Source organism: Haliaeetus albicilla, chromosome 3 (genome assembly GCF_947461875.1).
Source record: "Haliaeetus albicilla chromosome 3, bHalAlb1.1, whole genome shotgun sequence".
Classification (NCBI taxonomy): Eukaryota; Metazoa; Chordata; class Aves; order Accipitriformes; family Accipitridae; genus Haliaeetus; species Haliaeetus albicilla.
The window spans coordinates 27,447,839-27,474,375 of NC_091485.1; the positions used below are offsets into that span (position 1 = coordinate 27,447,839).

General features: G+C 43.9%; 1 protein-coding gene across 2 annotated transcripts in view; it reads right to left on the reverse strand.

Moving 5' to 3' along the window:
* The window catches only part of KCTD1 (potassium channel tetramerization domain containing 1), a 104,615-nt gene extending 86,306 nt beyond the window's left edge, over positions 1–18,309 (reverse strand). Inside the window, exon 1 of one of the 2 annotated variants that reach the window (XM_069779219.1) lies at positions 18,220–18,309. Coding sequence is in view for 1 of the 2 variants with exons in the window: in XM_069779216.1 (XP_069635317.1) it covers positions 18,106–18,114 (9 nt within the window). In the remaining variant the exon portion in view is untranslated. Of the gene's footprint in view, positions 1–18,105; positions 18,156–18,219 lie in introns of those variants that run through there. The other variant, XM_069779216.1, reaches the window with a different exon arrangement.
* Between the last annotated feature and the right edge of the window lie 8,228 nt (positions 18,310–26,537).

A 26,537-nucleotide genomic window follows, 5' to 3' on the forward strand; every position in this document is an offset into this window, starting at 1 on the left:
TTAGGAATTAGAGTGACACACTACAAACTTCTGTATTACAAAATTGTGTGACGTAAAAAACTTCTACCAAAGCACACAGAATTCAGTAACTGTGTTTAAAAACCTCTGGTACCTGCATTTCCACAGTGTTAGACAGCACTAACATGATACAAGCTGAAATGGTGAGGTCACTGCTCCAATGGGAGCACAGTAATGAGGTCCAATATCCACAAAGAATTTGCATTCATATGCTATTGTTCTGGAGTCAGTTAATGATTAACATGGATTAACTCCTGTGCCTTATGGACATAATATCAGTGTTTCTCTAAAATGCAGGGATACACAGATATACTGTAGGGATTTTGAAATAGATGATGTTCTTTAAGACTACATAGTGGTAAAAAGCAAAAATCTTACAGATTATTAAAAATGTGTATAATTCCTGACTTTGCTGGCAAGGACCATTATTTTACATGTAGTGCCTTGGTACTTCAGGTCATACCTGCCTGTGTGATCCCATGTGCATGCTGCAAACAAAGAGAACGTGATAAGGCAGCAGGAACGTGATTAAGCTTTGATCAGAGGATGGATCCTGACTCTTATGTTGCTGAGAGTTTGTGGGCACCAAAAAGAATATCGTAAGTTTGCTCAGCAAGCTAAGGGTGTGACATTAATGCAAGTCACCCAACACTGGAGTCTTCCATATAGCCACATCTACAATAAAACTGTTTCCCTGCTAGTTAGATTAAAGCCAGCATGGCTATGCTTCTTCTCCTACTGCCACATTTGCTTTTGCACTTAATGATCTAATCACATCCTCTTTTTTCTACAGGGCCTTTGCCTCATTCAGTGCCCAGGATGGATGGGACTCATTGAATAGGCATCTGTAGTCTGACAGTTTGTCTACAGATTTGCCTGGAGCTGAAGATACATCCTTTGATTCTATCCCTGGCTCTGCCACAAAGTTCCTGTGTTAAGATACTGGACTAGTCACTTAAACCAACCAAAGTGGGCACCAAGAGCTGCTTTTTTATACTGTGGGTGCCTGACTTGAATCACTTGAGATCTCATTTGTGAAAGAGCTAAGCACTCATTGCATGCAACTGGGACAGAATGCTACAAAAATGCTAAATACTCTGAAAAAGATAGACACTCAGCAGCTGAAACTTAAAATCAGTAGATAGTTTTAGCCATGATCTCCTTGGACTTCCTTTCCTATATGCAAAATACTTCTTCCTGCATGGGCACAGTGTCACAGTTACAAGTACATCTTTGGGAAATGGTATTTTTGAAGTTTCAAATCCCCCTTAGGACAAAAAGAAACCCACTCAGTTCTGAGGGGAGGACCTCTCATACAGCTTCCAGGTGTTCAGGTTGTCCTATACAGTTGCTCAAATCAGCAGACTTTTGGCATTTCTAGGTCGTTTGTACATTCAGTTTAACTGAGAAACCTTTCCCCATCAGGATTTCACCAAAACTGAAAAATTCCAGCAAAAAGCTTCAGTTTTGACAGAACTTTTCTTGTCACACAACTACTTTGTACACATTTCCTGTCTGGGCTGCTGAGACTATGGTAGGACTCTCTGGGAAGAGTGTACCAATCCCACTGTACAAGTTTCTGTTTCCAAAGTTTGTTGCTCTGGGTGAAGTCAAACTAGGCTTGGCAAAGGCACCTCTTCCATCTGAACTCTGCTGTACCAACTACAGACGCTCCACAGCTCCAGGGGAGCTCACCTGGCTCTGGTCATCGTGCCATGTTACAGACACAGAGGGTGACCAATCTCCTTGGAAAGCCCAGTAACTCTGGGCCATCCATCCAACCTGCAAGGTCTTCAGATTTGCTCAGAAGGGTACGCTGCTTCAGTCTTAAAGTAGGCAATTGGTACAATAAACCATCTGAATGAAGCTGCCACATATGTAAATGTCAAAGCTTTATACCTTCTTCATATACATATGTCCCTGTCTACACTACATCTGAATCTCTTCATCTTTCAGGAACAGACAATCTCTCAGAAGAGAGATCACCTGCCCTTCCAGGCCAGTGTCCAAGGGCAGCAAGGAGCACCTTGAGTGGCCGTATTTACTAGGCGCTACAAAAGCAGGTGTAATCAAAGCTGCTTCAAGGAGAGAAGACAGTCATCCCATGCCTCTTGGACTCCAGCCAGGTATTTCTATATCCATTTTCAGCAAAGCTTCCCACCCTTTGAAGACGGCAAAATTTAGGCAAGACTATTAAGAGAGATGGAAAGGTTTCAGGAGGTTGTGGCAGCAACTACAGGCTCTGCTGTCTGGGTTCCGTGCACATCACTTCTAACAGGGATCAGTGCAATCTGGCATTTAAATAATGTTATGGTGGGAGTGGTTCTTCTCTGCAGTGTGCTACAGTTTCTTGTGTAGTGTCAAATTTGGTATCATTTTGACATCTGGTCTGTGGCACTCATCCATCTGTTGTAACTGAGTAGGTGTTGGGTGGGGTTGGCAGGAGAGGCTTGTTTAAGTGTTTGTTTTCATCCTGTAGAGGAACTGCAGAGCCAACTCAGTAATTAATTAAATACTCATCTTTAAAAAAACCATGTGTGTACTAATATTCTAAAGAAATGGTGAATAAGGCAGCTGGTGCTTCTCACTGCTGAAATGTGGAGACTTTGTTCCCATTTCTCCTTGATTCCATGTTCAGGAAGCCTTCCCCATTGGGCTGGCACTCTGGTTTCTATTCCTGACTCAGCCAAATGCCTCCTGGCTGAATTTGGATAGGTCACTCCATCTTCTGTGCAGCAGTTTCCCTCTAAAATGCATCCAAAGCTAAACACCTCTTTTGTTATAAACTTTGAAATCTGCTGATAAAAATTGCAATGGAAGAGGTGACCATTATCATTACTATCATTATCTTGCTTTGTGGTTACTCTATTCAAATAAACATCATTTTAAGTTAACCTTTGGTGTCATCTGCTCATAGCAAAAGAGAGGTTCTCCTGAGCACAGTGGAAACACGTCCACAACTTCCGTGGCTGCCTCTCCAGGTAAATCTGTGTCTTTTGGGAACTTGGTTCTCTCATTTCACTCAGAATGGAGCACAAAAGCACTTCTATCTGTTTAACTACCTACCCATAACCTTTCATAAATGCATGGTGTACCAAGCAACCCTTTCATCCTCCGTGTGTGACTAGGGAATGCTCCACCTGCTCGGTTTTAACTTCTGGACAGACCCAGGTATTCATTTCTTTGCCTTAGGACAGTGACTCCTGCTGTTCTGCTTGCCAGTCTATGGGGACATAGTTGCACTTTCTATCTAGCAATCAGTTTTACCTTGCTCTGTGATCAGTTTACATATTGAAGAAGTTATTGATAGCACTTATTAATGCCTTCAGCAGAGCATTTATTTGCAAATGTAGTAGATAACCAAGGAAGCAGGGGAACTCCCTACGCGTAGCTAAATATAGCAGGTTTTGTCCAGTGTGTCTAATCATGTGAGGTTCTGACCACCTCCACAGAAACCCTGGCACAGAGAGGGATGCTTGGAGCAGCTTGCAGATTGCTATTTTGTGGCTGGCAGACATGAATGCCAAATTCATTAAAACTCAGAATATATTTAAAGATGCGCACCCACCTATGGAGATTACATGATTTGCCCTTGAGAACAGATGAGAAAACTGTGATCTGGCTGTTCTCTTTCCTCCCTTTGCCTCCTCACATACACATAGCAATAGGTGTTACCCTAGGAGTCTCTGTAAAAGAGTTTGTGGGAGGTTCATCACATATGGAATGCTTCCTATTTTCTGGTGGCCCCTGTAAGGCCTGGCATCTCAGCGCTCTCGCAGGTTATTGACTTTGCACCTAAGATTATCAGTCCTGTTAGACAAACACAGAAGTCAAATACTGATCTTTCAAATGCAGTTTCTTATAAAATACTCTGTAAGAGCAAGAACAGGAGCATCCACTGGGGACACTGATTAAAAAGGACAAAATGTGACCTTCCTTTTTTTTTTTTTAACTAAATAACAAAAAAGATCAGCGTTGGCAATATCACCCTGAAGTCACCTACATTTTACCTATACTGTCACTCTTTACTGCCAGGGAAAGGTGGAGGAATTCAATTGATTTTATTTGTAGATCAGGTTAGGCCGAGAGGTTTTGTATTATTATTTCTTAGCTTCCAGACTAAAGCATGTACTGTATGTTGGAACAAAATTCATCTTCCATTTCTCCACTGTGATTTGTGTCATAGTAAACTTTTAGTTTCTTCTCTAAATTATTTCCCTCTCTGCAATTTCCTCTGGTGACTCTCGGACCCTGAAGTGCCACTAGCTGCAAAATTACAAATAGGAGTATTTTGAACTCTAGTCATTCACCAGAAACTTATAATCTTGACATCCCACAAATACTGTATTTGCTGTGAGATGAAAGGAGCTTATTCTCTGCTTTAATCATGTCCTATTCATTTCCATAAACTAGAATTTCTCCCTATTAATCTCTCCATTTCTTTCTTGCCCACCCCAGGACTGACAAAATTTCATATAACCTGTACCGAACTGAACATTTTTCACTAGTAATTTTGCAACAGAACATGGCCACTGCAGGAGTAAGGGAAGGCAAATACACAAGAACAGTGAAAGGAACCTTTGAGTTACAAAATTTAGTCATTTTTAGGGACAAAAAGTATGAAGCGATGAGTACAGTTCTCCTTAAAAATGGATCATAGCTTTGTCCCGTCTTCACACAGCCTTCTCTCCTGTCTCTCTCCCAAGGACCAGCCCGGGTGAATCTCGCTGTGCCAGCCTACGCTGGGCAAAATAGTATTTTCTGTCAGTTATGTCCTGCATCAGAGGGTTTCCATTTGGTATCAAAATGTAATTCCTCTTATCAGCTTTAGACTTGCTGGCTTTATGTTTTATTGTATTTCTGATCTTTGTGAGAACATTGCCCTGGCTGTTTCAGTTTGCAAAGGTAGGGAAACACACAGAAATAGGCAGGAGTGATGCTGCAACCAGTTCTGGGCAGGATTTTAGAAAAGCTGAGTCTTCCAGGAGTAACACCAGTTTCTTTGTTACAAACTAACACTGCCACACCAACCTTTTCCTAATATTATGAAAGAGTAAAATGAAACATGTAATTTCTTTTCTCGACTGTATTCTTTGTATCACCTACCTTTATCCTATTCTCAGTTTTCTCCCTAAACAAACCAGCTCTCGCACAGCCAGGCAGTGACTTTCCATCTTTCCATGTCTCTGTGTTTGTGCACATTTTGGGTCCCCTCTGTGCTTAACTTTCGTACAGGAGGGTGACCAGACCAGTTCACTCAGGCCAGAGGCTCTCTCCTTGCAGGCCAGGCTTTGTACCCCCCTGGTCCTGGGCAGCCCCCCAGCCCAGGGTGAGGAGCCTGGCTGTGTGACGGGACCCCCCTCACTGCCCCGGGTCCCAGTGCTGCCTGGAGTCTCTGCAGCTCTGCCTTCAGGAACCGGGCACCACAGTCTGCCCCTTCCACCGCTGCTCCGCTCTCGTGTGACGCGTACAGTAAGGCTTTAAGAGGTTTTTCATAACCTGATGGTGCAGGCAGGGAACTCAAAATATTTATTCTCACGTTTGTCACTGTCTGTGTTATCAAAGTGAAAAATGAACGTCATCTTCCTCTTCACATAACTGTATTTGGGTCCCCAAGTTTTTCAGAGTCTTGTCTTGCCCTGGGTGACCCAGGGGACAGACAATTTTTACAATGTTGTTACCTCCAAATGTCCCAGCTTATTGTTCTAATAATTAATCAAAGTTTTAAAGATCACCCCTAGGGTCTATCTGTGGGTATTCTCCTGCCATCCTTGCTAACCTTTCACTCTTTGCTCCTGCAACACTTGCTTTCTTTTGTAAAACAGATGCTAGGGCAGAATTTTGCATCTCACCTCACGACTGCTAGATTTTATTAGCAGCGTCTGTGAGAAGAGTTATCAAAGACTTTCTGAAATGTCCTCTAAAATTTATATTAAATGGTTGTGCATAATCCATGGCTTCATTGAGATACTTCAAGGTTTTTTTAGGAAGTTAAAAAGGCATGCTTTTCTGTCACTGGATCAGTCATGCTTAGCATTAAGCTTGTGTGCAGATTTTATAACTCACTAACTTACATTTCAACCTTTCTTTTTCATGTGGCTGAGATGATCTTGATTTTAAAGTAAAATACATGCCATGTTCTATTGATTTGGTATAGCAGAATAGTCTATTTTTAAGGGAAACTTGCATAATTTTGTTAACAGCTATCAGCCTTGATTGATGCCATCTGCTCTGGGAGGTTTGTTACTTTAGCATGTCAATCCTGCCATTTCTCTTCTGATACCTGGATGTTTGACAGGCCCCCATCTTTAGTAATTAAATAAAATATGTAGAGAGTGAATATATTTCCAATCAGTAAAGACTGATGGGAGGATATAACGTAGTCTCTGCAACACCCTTGTCATTTTTAATTGCCCCTTTGATCCAGAAAATCCACTAATTCTCTTTCAGATGTTTATATTTCTCATTTGTTTGCAGAAATGTGTCTGTTGCACTTGAAATTTCCTCTCAGTCCTCCTGTCTCCCATCTTTCATTTTTCCCTGCCAGTTTACGTTCCTTTCTTTTGGGTTAGCCAGGGCTAGATTTCCTTTTCCCGAAGGTTACCTGTTTGGTTCATCATACTGTGTTTGTTTTTTCTTGCCTTCCTGCTTCCTTTTTGGTTTCGGGGTATGCATACCTTCTGTGATGCAATTATGGTACGCTTAAGTAGTTCCATGTTGAGGCTAAGGATTGTAATGTCTTCTCTTCTGACTTGTTTCCTTCTCTGTACGCCTTTCTAACCCTCTCTTCCCTCCAAATCCAAGAAATTTAAAGGATTATATTTTAATTGCAGTGCAGTTTAAGTGTTAGCTAGCTATTAGATTTCTATCTCCACCCTAGGAGGCTTTGCATGATGTTTTGCGTTTCTTGTGTTTTACTGTGGTGGGGGATATTTGCATCAGCTTCTTGATTTAAGACTGGCACAGACCCAAGTCTCTACACTTCTAGATACTACATGAAATACAGTTCTGAGACAAACAAGCAGCAAATGCAATTTCAAATAAAGGTCCTGCCAAGGCACTTCGAAGGGAAATGACAAATTCAGATTGGTCAGACCATTTGATGCTGGAGCATGCTTCAGTGAGTTCAAGGGCACTAGCAGGGTTTTGGAAAAAAGCTGGATGTGTTATCAGGCTGGCGCTCTCCAGGAAGGGAGGAGTTGCTTGGCTTTTTTTACACCATGATCCTGTTTAACCATGTTTGCTAAACAAGAAACTGGGAAAAGAGTTAAGAAAATACTGGTTTAAAACCAAGAGACACACATGCTTTGTTTTAGCATCTCCCTGCCATGGTAGGACAAGCTGTTTTAATCAGTTTCAAAAACCACGCACAGCTCTGGAACCTAGAGGAAGAAAAGAGGCATTTAAAGGAAAATGCCAAGAGCACTGAGAAGGGGGGAAACGAGAGGATCAGGGAGGAAAGAAGTGACATCTTGCCTTCTGCTCACACATTGAAAGCGGGAGTATGATCCGTACAGCAGGTAAAAAGGGGGAAAAATGAGGAAAGGGTCATGCAAGGCTCTGAATACGGACGAATGGTTTGCATATAGAGGCTGGCCATAAACAACACCAAATCACTGGACTGCAAAGCTGCAACTAAATCCACACAGGTCCAACTTAGAGCGGGGGACCTGGGAGTGTTCCTAATCTTGATGCCTGATCCAGTCCCATCCCAGCTCTGCTCTGGGCAAGAACCTGCTTCCCTTCCCTGCAAGCCAGGGGCGGCCGGGTGGGAGCTGAGCATCCTTCAAGCCACATCCCTGGTTTGGACATAGTTTGGACATCTTGGGAGCACAGCAGGCATAAGTGCCACCGCACCCAGCGGAGGTCACTTCAGAAAGAGTGTCACTGAGTTTGGCACAGTGGTATGGGGCCTATCTGGCTGTGGCTAACTGGAGTCAATGAGAAAAGCGTCCTTCCTGATGTAAGTGCAGGACTGAGACCTGCATGGGAAAGAAAGAAGGAACTTCCAGTTTTATATTAAGTTCTCTGTGGCCTTGGCAGTAAGGCAATGTTACATTCACTTGACTTTGGCTTTAAAAGGAGATATATGAAAGAGAATAATAGCACCAACATATTTTTAGGGCACAGAAAATTTAAAAAAAATAAAAATTTTGAAACTGACCCTTGGCAGCCTGTTTAAAAGAGCTTGAAACTATCTGAACCACACAAGGAAAAAAAAAAAGAAAGAAAAACATGCCCACAAGGGCTGAAAAATCACTTCAGTAATAGATGACTTTTAACTTTACATCAGAAAATGTTTGGCAGGCATAATTTTAAAGTGTTAAGGAAATGTGTGTGATAACTGTTTGGGTGAAAGAGCAAACGTAGTCCACAGTGAGATTTAGCAAATGTTCACATAAGCAATCAGAATCTGGCAGGGCCAGCTGCCCGTGGAGAGGGGCAAAGAGGATCACAGCTCTAAACTTTGAAAATTTAATGAAGTCCACTGATTTCTCACAGGAAATTTTTCTTTGAGCGTGTTCATGTGTCATGGGAATGCTAGTGAGCAGAAGGCTCTGACAAAATGCCAGCTCTAAGGCATAAGGGAAACAAAACCCTCCAAGCCCCACCAAAGGCCAAACCACCCTTTTCCTCTTTTAAAGCTGCAAAGATTCTTGATGCACCAAACCCCTGAGCATCCTTATGTGTTACCCTTAATCACACAAACAGGCCTATTGACATGATTGGGGTTATCAAGAGAGTCTTGTAGGATTGACCCCTTTTCAAAGAGAGCAGGAGAGCACCAAACTTCCCAGGGCTTGTGTGGGAATGTGCTCAGAGGCTTGAGCCAGCCAGCAAAAGGAGCAGGCAGTGCCGTCTGGGGTATTCAAGGGAGCAGCAGCTGACTATCTGCTTACAAAAGGAAAGAAGGACATCAAAGCTAAAAAAGGAGGTACAGGGCTAAGAGGATAACAAGCAGACAAAAAAATGCAGTTTAAACCAGAATTTAGTTATCCTTAGTTTTATGCTACAAATATCTAAGCAGCTTGCTTTTGTTATTATACTGGAGTAGCATCCTGTCAAAGAAGTGTATTCTTTTAGCACCTTTTGTGGCACAAGATATTTTTTAAAAAGTAGGTTTTATAGTTCAGACACCTCAAAGATCTCCCACCCCAGTGCTTGAGCCATGACCGTTTTGCAGCAAGCGATGACATTCAGGAACGCATTTGCTTGTGAGATCTTGGAGCGTGGGGTTGTGAGAGCAGCGCGCACCCAGTTGCAGTGTTGCAGGCTCCTGTGTGCCAGAAACGACGAGGCACTGAATGACACACCAAGGCAGTGAGGTGCCCCAGACCTGAAGCGGGCTTTTGCAGAGTGATAGAGGTGCTAGAAATACGTAACAGCCAGGCGTAGCTGAAAACATCAGAGGAGGGAACCAGATGGGTGAGTCTTAACGTTCCTTGGTAGAGTCTTGACAGGTTGTGGATAATTAGTTTGTTTAGGCTGGAGACAAGCCAGCAATACCTTAGTCTTGATCCCACATGTGGGAAGTATGAGTGGGAGTGAGGGGTACCCAGCGCCTCCCAGGAATGGGCCATGTCCTACATGTAAAAGGTTGGAATTCGATTCTGTTTTTCACTTTCAGCAGGACTGCGCTGGCTTTCCAAGTCCCCAAGGACGCATGAAATCCATGTGTCTGTTTGGCCCAAATCGTTTGTAATTCATACTTTCCATATGAAGTTCACCATAAAATAACAAAGAGAAATGACTTAATTGAATTTGTTTGGAACCCAATATCAGAGGAGTGTAACAAATAGAAAACAGTCAAGGGCCATACAATCAAACAGTTAGGGAGAAGTTAAAAATTTCAACACACATGCAGCTGCCTTGTGGAGAAACAATCAAAACTACTACATTTAATATGGCTGTGCTTCTATAATAATTTCCATCCAGGCGTGGAGAAACACTTAACATATTTTGCTTGGAATTTCCCCATACTGTTTCCTGGGACTGAAAGGGAAACTGTGGATCTCTGCAGCTGAGTCATTAGCCCAAGGTCATAGGGCAGGAGATCTGGAAGCAGAACTTTGGACTCTCGGTGATGTACTTTAACCACAAGACCATCCTTCAGTCTCTTTCACGCTGATGACTTTGGAACTAGCTTTAAAAGATCCAGTGAGACACAGTGATGGGAGTGCTAGATAACTACACTAGATAGCCAGAGGCAACAAAAATGATTAGAGACATGTGGGGGTATTTCTAAACAAAAAGATTAAGACCAGAACTATTTCATTTAGAAAGGAAAACAGTAAAAGATGATAGAATTGAGGTACGTAAAATAATGAATGGTGTGAAGGAGAAATCAGATGCCCTTCATAAAACAAGAGGGCACCTAATGAACTTAAAAAGGCATTAGCTTAAAAATGGATAAGGATATCACTCTCCAGCTTACCTCTATGCAACCCATGGAACTCTCAGTTGCAGGACATTGATGTAAACAGTTCAAGAAGATTAAAGAAAAAAGGAAAGATTGTATGTAGCCAGTAATAAATACAGATTTTTGAGCCAAGGAAAATACTTCTTCAAAGCTACGGTTTTCCCCTGAAGGAACCACCTCTTTCCCTGAGAAAGAGCTAACTTTTTTTATTCCTGATTGAGTCTCACCTGCCCGAGTGCAGAAGGCCCAGCAAAAACTGCGGCTGCTTTCTGATATGTCCCCAAAACAGGAACACTCCTGCCTACACATTTCTCAGGAAGCCTCTTCCTCAGAACGCCATCAACAGCCTTAGAAATTCAGTTTTCTGCTAATAGTAAAAATCATGTCCTCATTTTGCCTCCAGGAATCCCAAGCTGTCTTTGTACCACAGAGGCCACTGTAAGGAAAAGCTGGAGGATATGGAAGGTTGCACTGTCTCGTTCTTTTCCGCTCAGCTCACATCTGCAGCCACCTCCAAACTCCACAGCTTCTTTCTCTCCCTTTCCCTCTTCCTCAGCTCCCCTGAGCTCCCTTTGATAATCAGGCTGTTAATTGTCCTCTGTCGATCTAGCCTGCCCTTTTCTCATTTTCTCCTATAATGGTCTTCATGCCTTCACCTACAGCCACCAGCTGGTACAGCTGCCTTGATATCACCCATAAGGCCCCCTCCAATACAGATGGCAAGCCCATCTAACCCCTTTCCAGCCATACCACTCCCAGCGAAACAGGCTGCTATAGATAAATGGTGCTAAATTTGCCTGGCAAGCTAGGAAGGTCTGTTTACCTTGTGTGAGTGGTCCTTAGTACATGGATTATCTCTCTTCAGTGTTTAGAAAAGTGTTTGGTATAATGGGTACACAAGTTACAGAAATGATAATGATCCTCTGAATTATTCAGCGCTGGTCCCCGGTGCGGAATGGATGGACCATCAATCTCTCTTAGGACATCTGAACTAAACCTCTAGGTGAGTCTTGACTTATTTAGAAAGCAGTACAGTACACCCTGGGGAGACCGGCATCGGTATTTTTGTTAAGAGACCCCCATTTCATTCCTTCCCCTGGGTCTGGGCGACCGCGGCACACCTCCCTCCCTCCCCTGATGGCTGCATGATCATGCTGACAGGCTTGTACTCCCTTTGTAAGACGCGATACGCACAGCACCTCTTCCATCTAATGCCTCTGCCAAGTTCGGTTCACACAGGGAAATAAAGCTCTTCTTATTTCATATGAGCACTTTGCCTTAACTTTGAGCTACTTCAGCAGCTCCTGGATACTTTGGTTTCCAACAGTTATTTGTATGTTCTCAATGCCTGCCACTCTCTTCCCCCTGCTCCTCTGGCAACACTGATAGCAGGAGCTATTATTAATTACTTGTTGAGTACCTGCAGTGCTCTGCTGCAGCAGGAGAGATGGTCCTTCCTCACCAGGATTTATAAGCTTGGTATACAAGTAAACTAGCACACAGAAAGTTTGCCAGGTGACTGGATGATGAAGAGGGTGTTTTTAAGTTAATGTTTGTAGAAGGTGGGCAAAAGAGAAAAGGGCTTTTTGTTCTTTTTTCTTTGTTAAATCTCTCCTCTCCTTGTTATAGAGTATGATGAAAATAAAGTGAATGCCAGTAAATAAATCAGAGGAAAACAGTAAGCATTAAAGGTCTAACTTGGAAAAAAATGAAGAACTATAGGAACAGAAATAGTTTTGCAGCTGGAACTGAGAAGAAATTATGAATCCTATCTAAAGGGCAAATCGGCAATTCCTCCCACTGACAAACACTTACGCAAAATTTTCACTGGTCATAAAAACAGACATTGACAGGATTTTTTTTCTGTGAAAAATTGAGGTTATTTTTTTTATTTTTCTGTCAGGTGGTCTTTTTCAAATTTCTATTTAATGAAAATTCAAAATAAATAGTGGTTTTCAGGTGTGAGAAAGGTCTGGTTTCAGTTTTGTAAAAGATTCTCAAATTGCTTTTTGACAGATTTTTTAAAATATATACTAAAATGTATTTTTTCTTTTTAAAAAAACTAAGCCACTTCTCCACTGACAGAAATGTCGATGAAAAAACTTAGTCAACGGTAGCCTATTGGGACTGTGCAGGTAAGGTCACTGAGGAAAAGGGTTGGCAGTGCTTTTTTGGTAAATATTCTCCAAGCAGCCCAGGTTTTAAAGACATACCCAAAGCAGAGTATTGCCAAATTCAAGGTCTCACTTTCAATGCTGAATCTTCTGGATATTTTATCAGAAATTGTTCTTGGAAACTATTGCCCAAACAGGGCCAGTTTATGTCCACATTTATTGTCCTTTATCTTGAACAGTTATTTCTCTTTTCTCTGGGATTTACTACCTGTGTGTATTTACAGGGAATAGTCATATCTCTTTCCAGACTACATTTTGCTAACATGGACATTCAAGCCTCTTCTAATCTCCTTTCACAGGACGGACACGCCATTCCTCGATCATCCTTCTAGTCACGGTTCCACCTTAAGTTCACCTTTCTCAAAGATGGATACTCAGAGCTGCAGACTGTGCTCCGGATTAAGTTTCACCTGTGCCTTACACAGAAGTACTAACACTTCCTCATGTCTGCTGGAAATACTTTGCCTGAGACAACCTCCCACCATTTCTGCCTGACCAAATGTGGCTTCACAGTTCTTCCGTGAGAACTAAAAGCTATGACAGGTGAGGTCTGGCAAAACCTACTACAGCAGTAGGAGACAGTTTTGTCCCCACGCCAGCTGCCTGGTTGATAGAGGCAACCACAATCACAGAGTCAGGAGTGGGGTGCACACGCCTGAGCCTACGCACTACCGGTTACAGTCCCGCATGTTGGCCACCCTGCAAATCATCCTGAATTACACCAGTGAAAATAAAGGAAACCCCACAGATGCCTACACTGAACCTGAGGCTTGAGGCAGAACTGAGTCATAAATGCTGGCTGAGGGGGAACGACCACAACTGTAAAGGTCTCGTTTGAGAAGCGGAAGCAGAGCGAGCCATTAACCTGGGTGAGACAGAACTCATTTCCCTATCATCTCGGGGCAACCCTGGTGCGCAGTGTTACTTTTTGGTTTTTTTAAAGGCCGTTCCTTATTCATGAGTGTGCTGGGCAAGGAAAACCAGTTGAGTAAAAGCCACTAAATAATTTGTCAGGATGAGCTGTCCTTTGCCCCAACAAGCACTTCTAAGGTTCGTATCCCTCACCCGTAGACTTTGGCTACATACAAACCACCTGCAAAGCCGCATTTGCGCTAACCTGCCAACCACATCAAACTGGTAACTTCCATTGCCAGTGGGCTTAGCCAGCCAGATGAAGAGCTATCAGGAAAAGGTTATCAGGTGAGCCGTTCATTTCATAAACATGGGCTTACAACAACTGAACATGCAACTGCATCAACTTTGGTTCAGTTGGATATGGGATGTTGTTGATTTGATTTCTGGATCAAAAGCATGATTAAATACACATTAGAGAACCCAAGATCATTAAAGCTACAACTTACATCATCAATATGGAATGTGCTAATGGCTTTCCCATACATTTAAGATTTTTTTTGAAGGTGTTATCAGCTAGGAAGATAGTAGTTACTCCCTCCTCCTGCCTATAGACATTCTCTAAATGTATATATATATTCAACTTAATTTACCAGAGAGGTAGTGAAGAAGAGATACCTTTGCCTGCACAAGTAGTAAAGGTGGACAAAATAAAAATGAAGATGCGCATTTTATATTTTTCTCCTTCAAACTGAAAAAGATGAAATTGTATTCAGTGGAAAGTAGGACAACAGAAATCTGTATTTTAACACAGAAAGGCAAATTAATTCTTTGTGAAACAACACAGAAGTCAATGGCACTAAACCAGAGATGAATTTTACCCAGGCTGAAAAAGAAAATATAAGTGCAATGCAGACCAACAGAAAAGATTCCATTTAAAGTAAGAATTATGTTTCTGTCAGAAAAAAACAACTAACTAAATTTGTTTCCTGGAAGGAGATCCAACTTGGCTCTGCTGTAGCAGTGTAAAAGGATCCAAAATAAGTAACAGCAGGCATCTCTGCTAAAATTTGCTTCTGATCGACATTATTTTTCCTCTGGTACCAGAGAAGAGTTGAACACATATTGCAAGTGAGGCACAGTAGTTTGTTGCACAGATCATGAGAAAGGAGGCTAAAGCTCTGGCATTTAAAACTCAGCTCAGCCAGGGAGTCGGTACGTGGTCTTAAACAAGCCGTGTACACTCTGTGGGGCTAATTCCCACCTAAATGCTTTCTATTTCAGACATACAAGTTCAAATTGGGGAAGGGGGGGAATAGTCTTAATTACACCCATGTTCTATGTCTGCTTCCCCACCCATTAAGATGTGGGGTCAGACTGTCACTGCAAGGGGTGTTGACACCACTGAGGGACTATCAGCTCCCTGAAGTATCTTCATTTTACTAAATCCAGCTGATGACTACTTACACAAAAGCAGGACCTTTACATTATGCTTTAGTGGTGGCAGTTTGTATATACCAGCACACATTAATATATGAACAGTAAAGCACCATAATCACAATCTGTGCATCTGTGTCTGTTTTATGATATCCTGAAAATGTTTTTAAAGTAGTTGGAATACAGAAAGCAGAAATTATCATTCCTTCCCAGCTGGGCTCATGTGAAATGCTGTTTGACTGTGACTGGCAGATTTGATATTTTGTTAATTGTGAGAGACCCCACTTTGAATAATGTACTCAAATTTGTTATGATCAGCGAGTATTTCCTTTCACATCGCATTTTCTCCATACATAAACTTAATAATCCAATAAAGAGCCTATGTGAGCAAGTCTTACATGCAGCCTTTCCTCTATGGAGGGGAAAGGCTGGCTTTTTTTGTATACGATAGTCATGCAATTTTTCATTTCTGCCTGAGTGAGATCCACAATGAATGGAAGTCTTCCTCATGTAAAATCATTTGTTCTCAGGTTGTTCTGACCTAAAACTGAAGGCTTCATTCAGAGACATCCAGTAAGAAGCACTTCTCAGAAACCAGTAACAAAAGCTGCACTAGACATGAGGAAATTTTTCATTAAAAAAAGACAATACCAAAAACCAACTAGGGAACTACGCTGATGAGACGGATGAAATTGAAATGGGAAAAAAAAAAAAAAGAATCAAAAGCCAACATAGTCCTAAAGTTTCACAGTAATTTGTCTTTTAAAAATCAGATGTACACCAAATATTTCCCCCCCAAATCTTGCATCTAATTCAGTCATGTTCAAAATGGAATTTAGTTGAAGACAGCATTTCTAAGGGACAGAGCAACACCTAAGGTCCGAATCTGACTTAAATCCAGAAGAATTCCACTGAAATCAATGGTTACAGCAGTGCAAATCAGCAAGAGATCTAAATCTGTCCTAGCTGATTCCAGATCTATCTTTTATCTGTTATATGGCTTTAGGCAAGTCAGTGACCTTCTTTTTATTTCTCAGTTTCTCCATCCGTAAAATGGTGATAATACTGCTTGTAATACACGAAGACTGGGGGGACTAGTTAGTTCCCTAACATGGTCTGGATATGAAAATTGCTGGGGATCAATAATTTTCTCCATCACCTTTATTGACTCTTTATGATGATGATACTCAGCTTTTTGCTTGCTTGCATATTTCTCTCTTAGAAACCCTGAGCCATGGCCTGGAATCCTTATTCAAGTTTTACGCTCTTTACTTCCGTGGCAGGATTCGCACGAGAAAAGCGAGCACGGAATTTGGAACTTGGCCCCAACAGCAACAAACTGCGAGGATATTTCAAACAAAACTCATAAATCACTGCATGAAATTAATCCCGTTTACGTTCGTTTCTTTAGAGCCCAGAGGAACGTGTGTATTAACTGCCCCGCTGATGCCCAAAGAACAAGGGCACAAACAAAAACGCCTCAAATCCTTCTTCACCCTTATTTGAATAATGTACGCTGCGCCGATGTTTGCAGCAATAGTCAATGTTGTTCAAACAGTGAAACGGGGGCGGGGGGGATAAAAACAGAACCACCCAACCTGAAAACACCCTAACGTCTGACAGCTCTGAGAGGGACCTCTAGCGTGTGCTAGAACATGTTGTGTGGTGCTTCGGGCGTAATTAACACACCAGAATCACCGCAGTCGTTTCGAATAGGCGAGGGGAAGTTTCGCCAAGTGCCTGCGACCGGCGGGGCGAGCATCCTCCCGCGGGCGCTGCCGAACCCCACCGCCACCCCTTAAATTGCCGCTTTTTTTTATTTCCCGGACTCGGCGCGCGCGGCGCGGGGCCAACTTCCTCGGACCCGCCCGGAGTTTCGCCGCTGCGCCCGCCGGCAGCGCGCGGCCCCCGGCCCCCCCGCCGCCGCCGCCGCCCCCCGGCCGGCCCCCGCCAAGCCCCCCCCGGCGCTCGGGGAGGGGGAAGATGAAGACGGAAAGTTGGGTTTGAGGCGCAGCGTTTCCGCCGCGCTCCTGACAGACAACAGCAGTAATCGCTCCAGCCACCAGCCCCAAAGCCCCCGCGCCCGGCGGGTGCCGTGCCGTCCCCCCGCCCGCACACCGAGCCATGCCGGAGGTGCACCGGGGGGGCTCGGCCCCTTCCCTCCCCCGCCGGCCGCCGGGAAGAGCGGGAGGTCTCTCGGCAGCCCCCGCCGCCGAGAAGGGAGAAGCGTTTCGCCCCCGTTTAATTTGCCCGAGCGATCCGAGGACGCTCGGTGCCCGCAGGGCACGCTCAAATAAACTTGTATCTCGCCGACTGGAAACAGGCGGCGGACGGCTTCTTTTTTTCTTTCGGCTTTCGAAACGGCGGACGTGGCTCCCCGTCTTCCGGAACGGCGGCGGACACCGGCGGCCGACACCGGCGGCCGGGGCAGCGCGGCCGGTCCCCGAGAGGCGGAAGGGGGGCGGGGGGGGGGGCAACCGCCGTCCCGCCGCCAACGGTGGCGGCGCCTCAGCCGCCTCAGCCCCCGCGGCCGCGCGCGGCTGGCGGCAACGGCGGCGGCGCCTCAGCCCCCGCGGCCGCGGCGGGCCGGCGGGCAGGCAGGCGGCGCGGAGGAAGGGCGGCCGCTGCCCCGCGGCCCCGGCGCCTCGCCCCGCCGGCCGCGTGGGGGAAGGGCCGCGGGGCCGCCGTTCCCTTCGCCGCCCCGGCAACAAAGAGTGCCGCGGGGGGCGCCGCGGGGGGCTCGCCGCGGGGGGACGGCGGCGCGGGGGTGGGGGGAGAAGGTGCCTCCCGCTCGCTCTCTCTCTCACACACACACACAATGGCGGCCCCCTCCTGCAGCCCGGCGGAGAACAATGCCAGCCGCGCACCCCCCGCGCGAAAATACACAAATTCAAATCAAATAAATCCCCCCTCCCCCCGCGCACACCACCCCCTCAGTCTCCCCCCCTTGGAGAGGCGGTGGGGAAAGGAGGAGCCCCCCCCCGCCCGCCGCGCGGCTTCCCCCCCCCGTCCCCGTCCCTCCCTCCCCGCCTCCCCGCGGCGCTGCGCGGGGGCGCGGGTTGCGCGGGGGAGCGCGGCGGGCGAGGCGGCCGCGCCGCGTCCCCGCGCGGGGTGCGAGCGCCCGGCACATGCGTGGAAGCGAGCGGCGCCCGAGTCCCTCCGCACCCTCCGCTGCAAACAACAACAATCCCGAGCAGCCCTTACCTGGAACATCGGAGCCGCAAAAGTGTCCCTGGTTTTTTTTTTTTTTCTCCCCCTCCTTTTTTTTTTTTTTTTTTTTCCCCCTCTTTCTCCCCTTTCCCCCCCCCCCCAACTCACACTTCCGATATTTCTCTCTCCCGGCAGCGGTCTGCTCTCCTCGCTACACCAGAGAGAAATGCAATAGCTTGGCTAAGGTAGACAGAGCAAAATACAGAGAATAGTTGCTCCAGGGCTTTGAAACCCCTCAAGGCAAGGATCAGGATACAATTAGCTCATGTCTCTACCTCCAGTCTGAATCAATCTCCGAAATAAAAGTTAAATTAAATTAACTGATCACACGGGCATAAAATTGATCTCCTTCGAAACGTGCATATAGATAGAGATATATATATCGCGTGTATTTTTTTTTTTTGATTTTTTTGGTGGAAAAAACAGTCTCATTCCAGCCTCCAACTTGCTTTTTACTCTCCTCTTGCACAGAAAAGCTGATTTTAATCGTTGTGATTAGTTTTGATGTAACGTTTCCGCGGGCGATTTCTGCAAATGGATGGAGTGTTTCTTTGCCAGAAGAGGGAAAAGCAGCAGATGATGATAATTATAAGGATTGTTGGTTGTTTCTTTCTTTCTTTCTGTCTCTCTCTCTCTCTTTTTATTTGTATTTAGATCTGTCTCTTCACTTTCCTGAGTTGACCTGACATTGCCATTGCACTAAGGTCGCACAACTTGTTGATTAGGATCACCTCCCGTTTTGATCGAGGGATATGTGATAATTTGGCAGTGGAGCAACACATTTTCTGTTCCCTTGGCTATATAACTTCCCAAATGACGTGTATAAAAATAAGCACATGGAGTCTGCTTTGCCCCAATCAAGTCTGAATCAATGCCTGGGGGTGATACACAAACTCATTTCAAATGTTCAACCATGCAGAATTGCAGAAAGATTGAAGGAGTTGCGCTGCATTTTTTATTTTTTTTTATTTTTTTTTAAAGCAGCAAAATTAAAAGAAAACAAATCTGTGTAAGCAAATCCAGGAATTTACCGCTTAGGTTCATGTGGCATTGGTTGCAAATGCTACTAACTTTCCTTCTCCAATTATCCAATTGAAATGGAGCTTTGCCTTTTTCCTTTTCTTCAGCTGGGAGTTTGCAGCTCCCTTCTCCTGAAGAAAACAAAACTGGGGATAACCGAATAATTTACAAATCTTGTTCTTGATTAGGGTTGCCTTATTCTACCATTCTTCACCTCCCACTCCACTCTATATTGCTTTGTGCAAAGCTACTGTGTATAGAAGCTGTATTAATTTGTTGTTGTTGTTGTTGTTAGAGTGGGCTATTTTATCGTAAACCCATGGGTCACCTCCCATTAGTGTCAATTCCTCGCAGTATACTTTTGTGAAACGGTATGTTTCTAAGCACTTCACAGTCCATTAATTCAGAGACTTTGCTGACATTTCTTATGAAAAAGACCAGGCTGTGAGGCCAAAACTGCCCAATAAAGCGCCTGAATGGAACCAGACATGTCCAGCAAATACCTACAATTAGCTTTCCATTACATGTTTTTGGTATTTTAAAGAAAGTAATGCAAAATACAACAATCGCCTTTTTCTCCTAAGGCAGTTGCTGCAGCCTAAGGAATGACTAATTCTCTTGCTTAAAAATACATCCAACCCAGTACATTCTTTTTGTCCTTCCTCTTCTCTTTAAATGATAAGCATAATAATGTGGTAGGACTTCTCACGTAGGAATCGCACCATTTGTGAATGCTTTGTCATTGCGATACAACCAGCATAAATACGTTAGGTTAATTAACCAGGAATGGCTGACAGAAATTAAAAGGAAAAACTTTAAGTAACCACACACTTAACATGCCCCAAGAAACACTCAGCATGGCTTCATCCTCAAATTTTATTTTTAATATTCTTCCAAAAACTAGTAGCATGCAAGAGGAAAAACTCCCCTCAACCATTTATGACTTCTCCAGCTGGGTTTGTGTGGAACAGGGTCATTGCAACCCTTACTAATGTTATGCAGCTTTAGCAACAGAGTAATTTTTAAGTGCTTAAAGCTGGTTTAATAACTTATAATAATAAAGATTCTTATGGTTTGTCAATTAAAATGCAGTAAAGAAAATTTTCAGTTTTCCATCCAGATGAAATGAACAGTTAAAAGTTCAGTAGACCTGTGTCTTGACCTAACTTTATTTCTGTCTTACAGTGTGTCACCGCAAAAATTGTTATGGCTCTTTGTATGTGACTGTTTTAAATGCTTCGCTGCTCTTCTCTTTCTAATAAATAAATAAAGCAATGCCAGCAGCCTGGCACTCATTAGCGACCTGTATAATCCAGAGGAAAAATATCAGTAAAGGAACAAATTTTAATTTCAAGCTTGCAAGTGGCTATTATGGAGAAAGGTGAAGAAAAATAGCAATGTAGCATCCTTTAAAAATGTGAAAAATATCCTTGTGCTGTTATTTTACCTGCAGCAAAGAGTTTATCAAATGATGTCAGCGCTAGATAAGAAAAGGTGTATTTTCCTAAGAAGTAAGAAAATGTATTTATTACCTCAGGAAGGCTCATTTGGCAAAACTTTCATCTCAGAGTCAGAAAATCATGGGCTTAAGTCTCACATCACATTCATGGGATGGGGCAAATGCCCACCGGGGTAGCTGCAGACCATTTGGGGTAGATGCTGTTGCGTCCATTTGTCTACTGGCATATCATGACGGGTCTGCAGCCTGGTCCTTCCCTCTACACAGTGCTCAAAAATAATAAACACACATGAATAAAATGGAGGTATTCTCAAAGAAGCTGATGTTCAGTACTATCTGCATCTCTTTTCACATGCAAATTAAGCATTTCCATAGTACTTTCCCAGGAGAGGAGAGGAAAGACCCTGGCTTTGCTTATTCTTCCTTCTCACAGCTGTCAGTATCCGCTGCCTTCTTACCTTAACTCAGGCCTGAATTTACTACTGGTGTGGCCGTACTGTGATCTAGGGTTGAATTTTTGTCATCGGGAGAGTTCACAAGAGATCAATATAACCCTAAAGGGCTGTCACATATATCTAAATAAGTTAGCAAGGTTTACCTTTATTAACTGCTCAGAGGTAATTTGCATACAAAGGAGAACACATTAAACCAAATTCTGTTCTGTTTTACTTGGAGTTATCTTTTTTTAAACAGGTTTACATAAAACTACATTGTGTTTGTGCATTATGAATATTTTACTGATACTGAATAGCAACCTTAATGAGCTCAAACTGAGCTCAGTATTTGATTTCTGAATTTTTCCTCAAATCACCTGTTCATAATTAGCCTGTGGAAAACTATAGTGGTTTTGCCGCATCATTGTCAATGTTAACAGTTTGGAAAATTGCAGCTTTTGAAGAGGCAGGTTTTCCAACGGCTGCAGATCATATGTGTCCGCTTGCTAAAGGCCATTATTTCTGATTTAGCTGTAATCCTGTCTGGAAACAAACACATGGGCTCTTCTCAGGAAGGCCCTCATGTCAGCTTGACCTTCTTTTGAAAGTCCCCTCCTGCAGTTCGGTAGGCTTCATGTGTGCTGCAATCTTGTTTCAAAAATATTAGGAAGGTCAGCTAAGTGTGGAAAGAAAAGCTAGCAACAGTTGTCTGCATTAGGTGTTTTCTAAGTAAGTGGTTCTTTTTTCTTTTTAGAAAAATAAAAAGGATTTTACATTGCATTTGAAGGGGGAGATTTATGAACACGGTTTCTCCAGATTTGTTTTCCCCAACGAGTGTTAAAAATAATGTATTTTTTTCTTTATTACCAGTAACATTTTGATGCTGTATTTGAAGAAATAGATTTTGTTATTTAACTGTGAAATGGATTGAACTGTGTAAACCATACCAAACAGTGAAGTAGCCTAAGCAATAGCATCCGTTCTGCATTTGTGAGAATTACAGGGAATCAAGCTACATGTCTACTATAGGGAGGTGGCTGAACTAACGCAGCAACAAGTACTTCTACCCTGTTTCTAAGTAGTCCTTAGGTACCACTTGCACTTATGCCACATATGCCACCCTTTTGCTTTTGGTTCCATATCCCACTACAGTTCCTGTTTGTGAGGTTCTGTCTGTGTTAGGCAATGCAAATGCATACAGAAACAGAAGTAGTGATGGATTTCCATGTGGATCCCTTAGCTTTGCCATCAGCTGCCCAGATATGACAGTTCTGCCTGCCAGTCCCTGTAAGAAGAGGTGATGTCTCTAGATCACAGCAACAAAATCTCTTGAACTCTGAGTTCATTCAGTTGTCTGCTTCAGAGAATAAGACCAGAGTCCGTGGGTGGTTCTTTTAAGGAGAAACAGCATCACTGGAGTGGGACATGAAGCTCATTTACCTAATTTTATCATTGGTATGAAAACTCCCAGATTGAACTAGGTTCTTCTCCAGAAACATCAGTTTTTAGTACACCAGAATCTCCTGGGAGTTTCTGGGTCCCTTGTGAAGATAACGTATGATCTTACAGACTGTATGGGTAATCAAGGGATCACAGAGTAGCTTCGGAAAAATCCTCTTGTCAGGTTTTTGGGGCTCTTCCATGGGTGTCTTTCAGAAGCCTTCAGCACCTCTAAATCCCTCTGCCAGCAATGGGAGCTTGAGATGCTAAGACCTCTAGCAAATCATGACACTTGTGGATAGGTAAAAAAGAAGGGCTTAGAAGATTGCCTTTGAGCATGCAGGATTGAAAATGTGAACCCTGGTGTCATTGCCTCCTATGTGTATATGCATTTATAATGGACTTCGGGAAATTCTCTGCATTTCTCTGATGTTCTCTGCTTCCCTCTTCCCACGCCAGTTATTCCTTCCCCTGAGAAGCACCCCCTCAGCTTGCTTGGCGATTGCAGAGGCTTTCTGAGGGGCACAATGGGATAGTACCATGCTGGCTTTGTTTGCTGCCTTCAGACATTCATTGCACAGAAAAGTCTGTCTCTCTTTGCTGCAAAATACGTGGGAGAGGACCAATTCTATACAACCTGTGAAGGCAGAGAGCAAATCAGAGTCCACCTCTGTTCCTGCTATCTTTTACTTTGACTGGATTTCCCTTATGCACATTTGAAACCTCTCCTCCCATTGCAACCCAGATGTTTTATTTGGATTAGTCAGTATGCTTTGCAAAAGGACTAATGCACCCTTAAGGTCACTGTAAGCTTTTCTGAGCTGGATCGTGTGAAATACCAGCAGGGTTGAACATGGAAGAAACTTCAGTTGGTCTAACTGTTCAGATAAAGCATGCAGAATTCAGGGCATAACTGATAGTGTATCTCATGAGATTGTACAAATTGCTCTAAGATCGTTCCAATTTAACTGCTCAACTCATTCTAATTAAAGACTATGCTGAGGAAAAGAGGGTAAAGCGTGCATGCGCGTGTATGTGCGTGTATGTTGGGGGAGAAGGGAAATCGGTAAGGAGAAAAATAAGCATTTGATTGACTTGGTTTTGCTATTTTATATTCCAGTAGCCTTTAACAAAAAATGTGGTTTCTAGAGGTAGTACAGTCTGCCTCATTCTCATTTCATCTATTCCAGAACCACTCAGTTTTACTTCATGGTCCTATTGCCTGAGCCAAAATTGCTCACAAGAAGCCCTATAATACAATGGAAGTACCTTAAGGGCACCATAGAAATTTATGTTAGTGTATCTCTTTGCACATCCTTTGGATGTCAGAATCTCTCTGCTTTCCTACCTATAAAAATTATTCCCTGAGCACACCTATATACACAGAGACAATAAGCAGAGGTATTTGGTGTTGTTAAATAACAAAACACACCAACAACCTTCCCTCCTGGATTTTTAACAGTAAACCCACCATTCTCAGAAGGGTTACTCAACTGTACCATAAGTTTTCAGAGAGAAAATGGACATTGATGTTACAGTACTCTTTTTCAATATAGCTGTTATTTCTAAACACACTCTTCCAGAAAGTGTGAGATACCAGCATGATATGGTAACACATCGAGATAGTTATTTGATGTATGAATTTCTACCCAATAAGCCATCCTATTCAACTGAGGAAATATTCAAAGGGATACACAATATAGCTGCAAGAGAAACTCAGGCTGTGAAATCTGGATTTGTGTCTGTGTTTTGAATAGCCCAAAGTCTGGGACTACATATATTGGTCTGGGATTGTCAAGCAGCTGATCTGGATAAAGAAAGGGGCAGATTGTAGAATTTGAACAGGGTTATTAATATATCCACCCTTCAGAAACAGTCTGTTCCAAGGTTTTAGACCTACAAATACTGATTGTAATGAGTCATCCACAGATTTTGGAAACAGACTAATTTTCTAGACTCTTTGGAGAGCAAGTGTATCTTTTAAAAAGGATATTTGAAAGAGGTACTCGCTACCCTTCTGCTAAAGAAGCAGCAACTGTCTGGAACATTCCCTTTCCAAAACAAAAGCATATTATGGTTTGTGTTATATTTCTGTGCAACAGAAATTACCCTATGCTTTTGTATTGGCTTTGTGTGGCAAGGTTTTGGTAGCGGCAGGGGGTTACAGGGGTGGCTTCTGTAAGAAGCTGCTTGAAGCTTCCCCTGTGTCTGACAGAGCCAATGCCAGACGGCTCTAAGTCGGACCTGCCGCTGGCCAAGGCCGAGTCAATCAGCAATAGTGGTAGCACCTCTGTGATAACATATTTAAGAAGGAAAAAAGTTTCTGGGACAGACAGAAACAGCAGCTGGAGAGAGGAGTGAGAACATGTGAGAGCAACAACCCTGCAGACCCCAAGGCCAGTGAAGAAGGAGGGGCAGGAGGTGCTCCAGGCGCCGGAGCAGAGATTCCCCTGCAGCCCGTGAGGGAGACCACGGTGAGGCAGGCTGTCCCCCTGCAGCCCAGGGAGGTCCACAGTGGAGCAGATATCCACCTGCAGCCCATGGAGGATCCCACACCGGAGCAGGTGGGTTCCCAAAGGAGCCTGTGACCCCGTGGGAAGCCTGCACTGGAGCAGGCTCCTGGCAGGACCTGCGGATCTGTGGAGAGAGGAGCCCACGGAGCAGGTTTTCTGGCAGGATTTGTGACCCCGTGGGAAGGCCACGCTGGAGCAGTGTGCTCCTGAAGGACTGCACGCCGTGGAAGACACCCATGCTGGAGCAGTTTGTGAAGAACTGCAGCCCGTGGGAAGGACCCACGTTGGAGAAGTTCGTGGAGGACTGTCTCCTGTGGGAGGGACCCCACGCTGGAGCAGGGGAAGAGTGTGATGAGTCCTGCCCCTGAGGAGGATGAAGTGGCAGAAATAACATGTGATGAACTGAGCGTAAACCCCATTCCCTGTCCCCCTGTGCCGCTGGGGGGGAGTAGGTAGAGAATCCGGGAGTGAAGCTGTGCCCGGGAAGAAGGGAGGGGTGGAGAGAAGGTGTTCTGAGATTTTGGTTTTATTTCTCATTACCCTACTCTGGTTGATTTGTAATAAAGTGAGTTAATTTTCCCCAAGCTGAGTCTGTTTTGCCCATGATGGTAATTGGTGAGTGATCTCTCCTGTCCTTATCTCGACCCACAAGCCCTTTGTTATATTTTCTCCCCCCTATCCAGCTGAGGAGGGGGAGTGATAGAACGGCTTTGGTGGGCACCTGGCGTCCAGCCAGGGTCAACCCACCACAGCTTTCAATGCTATGCATGAGCTTTCAAAAACTGATGTTGCTAGCTTCTCTTTGCTCTCTCTTTGTAGAAACAGGAATCCACAGGAAGCAGCTGTATTTTTCTGTTTGGAATAATTTGGAGAAATCCACTTTTAAATCAATGATGTTTTTCTCCTAGCCACTTCCTGAAAAGCAGCAGTTTTTCACCTCATACCGATTTTACATCATTGTCATTTCCCAGGTTTGCAAGGAACTACAGGAGCTGGGCTACTCTGGCCATACTTGATGGATGAGTTCATGCAAAGGAGGAAAGGTGCATAAATGTTAAGCTACTATGTGCTTTGCTCTTGGTTCCGTATGTAGCGTATATATCACAGCTGCAGTTATAAGGGCAATTTTCATGTTTGAGTAATGTTCCAGTACCTTGTTTCATGCAAGAAACTTTTAGACACTGAGCAGTGATAGACAACAGTAGGTTGTTGGGTAGTGGTAGGAGGCAGGGGTACGAACCCTGCAGCCTCATCACAACCCTTATTTGTTCATTTCCTGGTCAAAAATAGTGGCTTGCCAGAAGCTCATTGGCATTTTAATCCATGCCCTGCTGGTCCTGTCACAGCTGCTAGGGGGACATGAAGAGACCTACAAGTTTAAAGAGGATTTTAGTTGACTGCCTGTGAAAATAGACACAGTCATCTCCCAAGGCAGAGGCTGCAAATGTCTGCCAGGGAAAAACGCCCATCTGGCAAAACTCTCCCTCTCATGCCACAGTCACTGAAAACTACTGTGCTAGTTCATGCAAAGGCAATACTCCTACATATATACCTCCAGGC